The sequence below is a fragment of the Papaver somniferum genome, chromosome 5 (assembly GCF_003573695.1).
Source record: "Papaver somniferum cultivar HN1 chromosome 5, ASM357369v1, whole genome shotgun sequence".
Taxonomy (NCBI): Eukaryota; Viridiplantae; Streptophyta; class Magnoliopsida; order Ranunculales; family Papaveraceae; genus Papaver; species Papaver somniferum.
In genome coordinates, this window is record NC_039362.1 from 62,933,211 (window position 1) to 62,943,534 (window position 10,324).

Consider the following 10,324-nt stretch of genomic DNA (forward strand, 5'->3'; position numbering starts at 1 on the left):
CCTAAAAAAAATATCTCTTTTACACATTAGTAATTAAATTCAAATACTTGCTCCACACCAACAAAGATGACCTATTTCAAGTTTGCACAATTCTTAAGAAATAGATGGGAGAGGGAAATTATATCCTTACGGATAGTAAATAAATAAAATTTAGAAATATTATATCTCTCAAGTTATACCACAAATATTTGTAAATTTTGTATTGTCGGAAAGCATTTTAAAACACATACTTAACTGATATAAACATGATTATCAAAGTATACATATTCCTTATACTAATATCTAATAGCAATAATCCATTAAATGGGTAATTTTAGATATATGTTCTTGTTTATTTTTGTCATTAACTATATCAACAAACAAATTATCGAATATTGGTTTGGTTTATATAAAAAAATTTCGTAGTGGCAATAATGATAACAATAATTTTGTGAATATGTTTAATTTTGTCATTAACTATATCAGCATCACTTGTAACACTCACTATTCGACACTGGTTGGTCGAAAGAAACATATTTGATGATATAACTTACAATAACACCGAGACAGAGTTTGAGAAAAAAAATCTCAGTTATAGATGCTCGGCTGAGAGTAGTCACGAAATGGGTGACCTCTTGTGAAGTTACTGGTGGATGATTGTAGTAGTCTCTGTTAAAGTTCCACACTGCTAGATAACCTCAGTGGAAAAGTGGGAACAATATCGATGATAGTTAGGGTCATTACAACTATCGATGGTTTTCTTGTGCTTGGTCAGAGAGTTTTTGAGACGAAGAACTTGAGAAGTAAATGAAATTGGGTTAAGCTTGAAAGAGAACTTGAGAAGTGAATGAAAATTTGAAAGAGAAATTGATAGATCTGATGGGGTAGAGCAGGATTTACTCTACTTATTTGGAAATTTCAATTCCTCCAACATATTTTCCTTCGACCTCTCTCAATCCTACTAACATATTACACTCTCCTTCAATCTAACTACGGTAATGAACTGAACCTTCTCATATGCTAATTCTTCGGGTTAATCATGATTAGATCCTTATTTGGTTGCATTACAGTAACAATTTGATTTGCAGCTTGACAGAAAACGGTGTCTAATTGCTAAGTGTTTTGTTTTTACAAGAATTCAACTGTTAAGTTTGTGAATCTTAATTGTTAGAATAATTGCATGTGAAAAAAACGTATGTAGTTGAGATGGTGTGGAGTTCATTGGGTAATCAGTTTTAAAATCACAATGATTCTAAATTTCTAATGTTGGTTGTATAACTGGTTGTGTTTGATTTTTGTAGGTGTGGAGAATAGTAGAGGAGGAGGGAGTGGTAAAGCGATTTGTGAAGTAGGCTGGTACATACTTGGGGAGAATCAAGAGCATGTTGGTCCATATGAATTCTCAGAATTACAAGGTAAGTTGAGTTACCGCTGCAAATGGATTTGATGGTTGATTTATGAAGATTTGAAGCGGGTATTGCAACGACAGGGGATAAGAGGAATGGAGCACTGGTGATGGCTAAAGGGGATCTGATGGGTGATTATCGATTAATGCTGTGGAGATAACAATTACAGGGGCATGGTGACTGTACTGAGATTTTTTGGAATTTTTTTTTGGTGTTTTTAGGGATTTGTTGTGTAGTTTTCGTTTTGATTGGTAATTAGGTTACACATTTAGCGGGAGTTCTTGCTTTTGGAGCATTTTGTTTTCTATTGGGATCAAGTAAGTGAAAACTGGATTATGTTTTATGTTAGTTTTTGAGTATTTAGGGAAAAGAGGTTGATGTGTATATGTTGCCTCAGGACATTCCGTATGTATACTGTTTTTTCTATTTCACGTTTGTTCCAATGTGATGGATATACTATCGGTTCAAGAAATGGCATTATTACCTCCTGGTGAGCACTGAATTTTCTCAAATTTTGATTTATGCTTGTTTCGTTATAACTTATAAGCTGTGGAGGGGTTTAGCTTTTGATTTTATATTGAAGACAAAAATTGAAACTGTAGTGTGTTTTGTTTTTGTTAACTTACTTTTAAGTGGACCTTGAGATGAGCAACTTGTTGCATGTCTCGATTTATTTGGTTTGTTAGAGTAGAAGAGAAAGAGGATTTAGTGTGGAGACTTAATAAACATCTTTTTTCGCGAGATAGAAGGGCTAGATTTGGCAAGTTAACAAGTGGAGTGTAACCATCCTTGATAATGATTACAAACATACTGAGTATTTTGGCTTCTTTATGGTTATTCTGGACACTATGGAAAACAATGAAGCAAGCTTTATAATTGGAAATAATTAGTTATGTTATAGATCACTTTGGTGTACTATACGTAAAGTCTTTTACTCTTATTGTGATGTTGATTTTTACATGATTTCTGCTACTACGCTATTTTCCTAGTTATGTTTGCTTCTCATTCGCAGAGGTACACATACTGACATACCCACAGTATCCTCATGGTGATGCTATTTCAAATCTTCATGATATTGCTATTTAAATTGAATTTAAGGCACAATACAAGCAGTGGAGGGCTCTTAAGCCCTTAGCAAATGCTGAGATTTATACCAATGAAATGGATAAAAACGAATAGAATAAAAGTGGTTGTGGTTACACCTGCTTTATTTAATTGAAGTTGCATCATCTTTATCCTGTTTTTTAGAGTAATCTTTTCCTTGCTTAGTCGAATTTTCGTACTTAAAAATCTGAAAATCTGTTGCAGGGACCATTCACGTGGGCATTAATTGTTTGGCGTTGTAGTCTGGTCTTCAGCTCTCTTGATGAAATTGCCAGCGTCTTAATACATCTTTTACCTGGTGAGTTTGTTTGGCAAGGCTGCAGATTTATAGCATTAACTTGATAGATTCTACAAGCAATGTGTTTCCAGTTATGTGGACCTCGTATTCGTTGGTAGCTTCATTCTTTAGTCTGTAAGCAATTGTTTGAACTATTATTCAATGGATCATTTTGTGAGATTGCAATCAAGTGCATAGAAGTACAATCCATGATCTGTTATTTTGATTTGTTTTGTCTCTCATAATTGGAAGCTAGAGCATTTGAAGTACCATATTACGATAGTTGCTAGATACAAGCATGCTCTGCATTTGAGTGCAAAGTTAGAGATACAGTTACACTGGTCATTTTTACTTGCTACTGTGTGATTTAAATTGCCTGGCGATAAACATAATAAATTTTCGTGAAAGGTGTTTCTTGTGAAAGAATTTCTGTGTCGTTTTCCTTGGAGTTTGAACATTGTGACAGTGACATCAAAATGATATCAGAGGCCTGTAATTTTCCACTTAACTGAGTCGTATGTTGCTAGAGTTTGCTTTAGGGTTTTCTAAATTCTTGTTAAATATTAAGAGTGTGCCTTCATGGAAAAGCGATGGCTTCGAGGTGGAGACAGGGGAACACATTTAGAAGCTTTATCTGAATTTTGTTTTGCCCTGTTCACTTTTGACACTTCTTAATTATCTTTATAACTACCACTGGTTGACCGTTGATGTCACTAGCAGGGATTGTTTACTTCACTATTCGATGGTGGGATCCAGCAACCTTTGAAGCTATGCATCCGGAGGGAAGCATGACTCAGAGAGCTTCATGGCCGTATGTGGAAGACAAGTCCTACCTCTGGACGTGGCTATTTGTTGTTCCCTTGGTTGCGTGCACCTTATGTCAAATTCTCTATTTTCTCATTGTCAATGTTCTGCGTCGTCAAAGGCTTTTAATGAATCCAGAAGTAATGACTTCCTACAGGTATTCCCTCGCTCCCTCTCTCTTCACCTCTCACGTATTGTATATGGGCACAAACATACGGGAACAATTTCATTATTAGCCCTCGATGGCTCAAATTGCCAATTATTTGATTAACCCTGTTAATGATTTAGGCGGCTACTGATTTGGCTTCCTGGCTTCTTGTCAATTGCCGCCTTTACTGGATGCTTCCTTCTATGTTGTTATCTTTGAGATACAGGATGTTGTCACACATTAGAAAAACTAGTATAAGGGTTGCAATTTGAATCATTTGACGAAAACCGAGTTTACACGCCTAAATTTTCATAGGTATTATGCTTCCATTTCTTTTCACTTATTCTTTTTCCTGCTGTGAATGTTGGCAGAGAACTATCGAAGGAAGCACAAAAAGAAAATAATATGTGGTGGTGTCTGAGTGGAGTTCTAGATGATGAGAATCGTATGCTCATGTATACCCTGTTCCAAGCTGCATTCACAGTTGCCACAATGGCTTTAACTGTACCAATATTTCTGTCTTAAGAATTGCATGTGATTTCCAAATATTCAAAGTTTCTGCATTTATATGGAATGGAGGAAGCTTTTTATTAGAGGTGATGCCCAGGCAAGTCATAATGAAGGAGAAGAAGAAACTTGAAATGCTGCCATTACCAGTCCAACCTGATCAGCCTGCTACTGTCTCAACCGAAATTCCCACAGAAACTAACGGCTTCACAGAGTCTGACAACCAGTCAGAACAACCTTGTATAAAAGAAAATGACTTGTAAAATTTTGTTTTCGCTACTGCTAGAAAAGTTTAGTTAGTACACCTATGACTGTTGAAAGCTGGTATCTTGGGATTTAGGATTTTGAGGTGTGGAAAGTTTAGTTTTGAAGTCGAGCCTTAGAATTCAAATAACAGCATATCAAATCTCTTTTATAATTTTTCCTGAACATCTCTTTTACAAAAAAATAAATAAAAAATCCTTTACAAATCTGAATCCGTGCAATCACGTAGTGATGTCGTTTCGTCAAGTACTTCGGTCGGCCCTCCCACCGTGACAACGGTTGTACTAGTACTAATATCTAATAGCAATAATCCATTAAATGGGTAATTTTAGATATATGTTCTCGTTTATTTTTGTCATTAACTATATCAGCAATCAAATTATCGAATATTGGTTTGGTTTATATAAAAATTTCTCGTAGTGGCAATAATGATAATAACAATTTTGTGAATATGTTTAATTTTGTCATTAACTATATCAACATCACTTGTAACACTCAGTATTCGACAGTGGTTGGTCGAAAGAAACATATTTGATGATATAACTTACAATAACACCGAGACTGAGTTTGAGAAAAAAAATCTCAGTTATAGGAGCTCGGCAGAGAGTAGTCACGAGATTGGTGACCTCTTGTGAAGTTACTGGTGGATGATTGTAGTAGTCTCTGTTAAAGTTCCACACTGCTAGATAACCTCAGTGGAAAAGTGGGAACAATATCGATGATAGTTAGGGTCATTACAACCATCGATGGTTTTCTTGTGCTTGGTCAAAGAGTATGCTAATCGGTTGTGCTAGATAATAGTCTCACAGGAGGTAGAGAACGTCTATATTATACCTATTTCTTTTCAACACAATTGGTTTCAGAGAGTTGGAAATCATTTCGCAGTTAAACGTTGAAATAACGAGGGTACCGAGTACACCATAATATTTTCGATATCAACCTACATAACGTTGAAGTAAAGTAAATCAAATAACATTGTCTGTGGGTGAAAACCGTTTCTGCTGATTTTGGTAATTTTGGGTGTGTGGGTGAGAAACGAATCTAAACCCTAAACAATGTACTGCACGGAAGTACTTTTGATTCGAGAGATCAATCTGTACAATCCTGACCTAAACCAAGAAATGGCCGTTCCAGGCTTGCTTCGGTCACAAAGTGAAGGAGAAGGGTTGGTCTTAGGAGGGAAGCGAAGAAAGTGTTGAGATCAGAATAGTTGATTCTGGAAGTGTGGGCGTTTTGCGACTTGTATCAGAAAGTTAAACTGGCTAGTTGAGTGAGAAAGCTATCAAATGATTTCTGGATGTGGTATTGTTCTCCTGACCAAAACTTGTCGTTTGGTGGAACTAGGTGAGACCTATTTATACAAGTCATAGTGAAACGTACCCTGGTCTTGTAGGAAGTGGAAACGATTGAGTGGTGGAAGAAAAGAGTAACGTGTAACTGTCAGACATTATGCTTCCATGATGAGGGAAGTGAATTCGTGTAACCGCCAGTCATTACGCTTCTATGATGAAGGAAATGAATTGTTTACACCGTTAATTTTCACTACCACTAATTATCCCATTTCATGACACTTTCTTGTAACGGGCGCATTGCACGCCGCACGCTGTAAACCGCCAGACCAATACCCTGATGAGCATCCCCCAGTTTATGACATATTTTGATGTCTCGAGTGTTTTCGTGGAAAACATGTAGCACTTTGCTACGTGTGGCAAGTTAAAATCGAGAGGCTTGCCGCAGGTAAATAGCATGTGATGCTAGGCTCGTTTTGGCTAGTCGCCTATAACTTGTCGCGAGCTTACCGGTTCGGTGGCGAACTTGGATGGCTGAGATTGCATCTCATGAAGAAGGATGGCCATTTATTATGGCCACATCTTGTTGTATAGCGAAGTGGCGTCGGCCACATGCTAATGGTGTATCCATGGCGTAGCCGTGGCATAGTGGCATGCTAGTAGCCGCGGTATAGTGGTATGCCAATGATGTTGCGGCATGGCCAAAGCTAAAAATTGGCTCCGTGGCCAAAGTTAGGGTTTGGCGCCATGAAAGAATTCGCCGTGGAAGAATTAGGGCTTGGCGTGGCCAAGGCTCTGTGGAAGAATTCATCGTGGAAGGATTCGTCGTGGAAGAATTAGGGCTTGGCGTGGCCAAGATTCCGTGGAAGAATTCGCCGTGGAAGAATTAGGGTTTGGCATGGCCAAAACTTGGCGACGTGGAGTCGGACCCACATGTGGCAACATTGGTCTTGTTGCCACGCCAATCTCTTTGCTATGGGAAATATTATTTGGCTTTGGTAGAAATTTTCCCAAATTAGAGTTTGGCATGTTGAAACCCTAATTAGTGCACGTGGCATGCGGCTGTGGTATGGCGCCACTTTTGTGCAAATAGCGCCATGGATATGCCAAAGGAACTATGACAAGGCCATAGTGTGGAAACGTCCACATGAGTAAGAATTGTCGTGGGTGGCTATTTATGGCAGGTTGCCACGAAGTGGCATGTTTGCGAGGTAGCATGTTGCGAAGTTGGCATGTTGCAAAGTTGTCGCGGTAGAGTGGCATGTCGGCATACCGACCAATATGTTGTTGTGGTAGGGTGTGTTTGGCTTGTCAGTTTAGCATGGTGGTGCGGCAGGGTGCGTTTGGTCTATAATGTATGGTGGCAAGTTCAGAGCAACTTGATTGGCCCAAAAAGGGGGCCGGCCAAACATAGGGCGCGACTATACTTCTGGTGAGAGTATGGCGAGTTTATAACGACCTGATTGGTCGGGGAAATAGGGTCGGGGCGTGGCCAATGGCGCTAGCTTGCCTCGGGCATGGCCACACCTCTTTTTGCTGATGCGGCTCCCTGTTTTTCTTATTCTGAGCGAGGTTTTGCGCCTGCTAATCTATGGCGGATTAATTACTTAGTTTTTTTAGGCTTAATTTTGACAAGCAAGGTCTGGCATATTGCTCGAGGCGCGAAACCCTAACTTCTGCAAGTTATTCAGGACGATTGACTGAATTTTATGTCTCGACACATAGCTCTTTTAAGTTCGTTGCCAGAGAGCAGCATGCTTTTATGATTGAATACCTTATGCAGAGATCTTATTCTTGATACTTGGAGATTCGTGCTACTCTGCTGCGAGTGAACACAAATCATCATGCCATATCAACATTAAGAGTTCAGCCGGAGAACATAGCATAAAAGGCATTCAGAGGAACTTATATTAAATGAATATACGCGAGGCGTCGAAATTTACAGAACATCTGGGATTCGCCAGTCTGGATAAATTTCATGTAAGTATATTGAGCGGCTCAATGAATATTCCAGTGGAGAGGATAACACACGTGGCTCTATTTCCTTGCAGAGTGATGTCACATCAGATGCAAGGTTTTACGATTTTAACCCTAAGCTAAAAACCACCATCAACATTAAGTCCCTTGTTTAGCTCGGAACAGTGGTATTGTTGCGGGGTAAGCATGAGATGGTGACAGACGAGGATAAAATCGAAACAACAAGAAACGAAGAGATTGTCAGGAAGATTTGGCTAACCTTTAGCGTAAGGCATGAGGAATCCGTGATCCTTGCATTGGCCTTGCGTAAATTCTTCTTGGTCATGGGACAATGGCTTCAACGCTGCATCTTTAGCTACTGATTGGCAGAGGTGGCATTGCAACTTGGTCCACGAAACGGTGAACGGTGTTAGATGGATAGGTCACATAACGTATGAAGATGGCGCTGCTTCGAACGGCTAAGATGGCGCCGCTTTGGGTGGCTACGGAAAGGTGGATGGCGCGGCTTGCTTGGAAGGGCCAATATCGAGGCTAACTTGGAAGGGCCAATAGCGTGACTAGCTTGGAAGGGCCAATGGCGTGGATAGCTTGGAAGGGCCAATGGCGTGTCTAGCTTGGAAGGGCCGATGACGTGGATAGCTTGGAAGGGCCGATGACTTGACTAGCTTGGAAGGGCCGATGGCGTGACTAGCTTGGAAGGGCCAATGGCGTGACTAGCTTGGAAGGTCCGATGGCGTGTCTATCTTGGAAGGGCCAATGACGAGGCTAGCTTGGACGCGGAATGTCTGGCATTGTCTTGGCCATGGACTGTTGGCGATTGGCGTGGGGCTTAGTTGCGACGTGAAGATGTTTGTTTGGGACGCGTGCTTGGAGTGGAAAGATGGCGTTGGCTGAGACACATAATGGTAGGGACGACTGATGACTTGGATACCAAACCCTAATTATCCTATATAAATAAATATCTAATCCAGCGGGCATCACGTATTTTAAGCCTTAATTCACGGATGGTAAAAGGATCTTCTTTCTCAGGCTTCATCAATCCGTTGAATATAAGAGGTGATCTTGAATCCTTCGTTCATACAGATCATCATAAAATCGCGTCCACCCTCTTCACAAGTACTGTTTCGTGTTTCTTCTCTTAGTTCCCATTTTGTCTTCTTCATCATGTAGATCGCCGGTGCAAAGATGGTAATTTTTTTTTCTTTGTAGCATATAATGGGATCTTCCGGTGACGATCGTAACTCTGACTCTTCGGGGAGAAATTTTGAAGCCGACAAAACCCAATTTTCTTCTCATGAGGAGGCGCTAGACAGAATTGATTCCCTGTACCGTGAAGCTGACGAGATTATACAAGGCATGTCTCTCGCCCATTTACGCAGAGTGCGGATGTGTGTTCAGACTCTCATGGCTTCGGTGGACATGGAGGAAAAGTGGAGGCATGATGAAGCATCTCAGCGTGCCGGGAGATCTCAGAGTAATGAAGCTTCTCTATAAACCAGTACTAGGGATGAACGATTCGCCTCTCGGTTGAAGTGGCGGAAGACTGAGTCCATGAAAATTTTAGGTGAGAGCCAGCTTAATTACCCTGTCCATGATGGTATCGTAATCCTCAACTTTGATGTGAACGAACCGGGGCATCCTCAAGAAGCTGCTGGAAAATCTCTTGAGGAAGATGTCGACACGGTTTACGAAACTGAAGCAGCTTCTGGAGTGGACGTCGAAACTGTTGTCAGGAACGTTGAAGCGAACGCTGAGGATGTCGTCAAGGCGGACGAGAAGACGGAGGCAATATATGTTGGGTCCATTGGAGAAGCCATGGAAACATACGCTGGGACTGTTATTGAAACAAACGTCGAACAGGATGTGGAAGCTGCTGCTGCGAAGCGGCTTGTGGATGGGATGTTACGGTCGCTGCTGCTGAGGCGGCTTCTGGGTGGAATGCTGGAGTCGCTGCTGCCGAAGCGGCGTCTGAATAGAAAGTTTTCTGCCAGAGAAGGTGCTGGGGAAAGTGCTTGAAAAAGCTCCGATGAAGGCGTTATTGATCCAGGCGTCTGCCATTAACGACCAATTTTTCCACTTTTGTTATTTCTTCTTGGCGTGTAGCCGCTTTTAATATTCCAAAGGTTTACTTTCGCTTTCTTGTTTCTATGGCGGAGTTGGGGTTTCGCCAAGTAACATTCCGTTATTCAGCTTTTATGGCTTCACATCTCTGAACGAGTTAATAAAACCTTCATACTGAAAAGATCCAAAAACCCCTTTATGCGAAAATAAGTTGCTCGCCCCTTCTAGCCATCGAGTAGATGGAAAGACGACGTACACAAATAGTGTGGATGGAATCTTCCACAAGTACTAGTCGGCCTGCTGCGCAGCCAATGCCTCTGAACGCCGACATCACCCATAGTAACTCGAAACAGGGAAAACAACAACAATGGTTAAAGGTTCAACCGACCTGTTTCTTGGTTCTCCCTTGCAGCAGTATCGTTGTCACACATCCCGAAAACCAGAGGAGCGTTAAGTGAGATTTGAAGCCGGATATTTTTGAAAAGATATCTGCATGTTCCCTTCTTCG

The 10,324-nt window shown here is 40.7% G+C and overlaps 1 protein-coding gene across 1 annotated transcript; it reads left to right on the plus strand.

The window, feature by feature from the left end:
• The first annotated feature begins 303 nt into the window (after positions 1-303).
• On the plus strand, positions 304-4,689 carry LOC113279118 (uncharacterized membrane protein YGR149W-like). The gene is given in 7 exon segments (XM_026527826.1): positions 304-307; positions 1,281-1,394; positions 1,850-1,875; positions 2,694-2,787; positions 3,487-3,727; positions 4,090-4,253; positions 4,256-4,689. Coding segments are annotated over 7 exon segments (876 nt in total). The 3' UTR covers positions 4,489-4,689.
• The last annotated feature ends 5,635 nt before the right edge of the window (positions 4,690-10,324 follow it).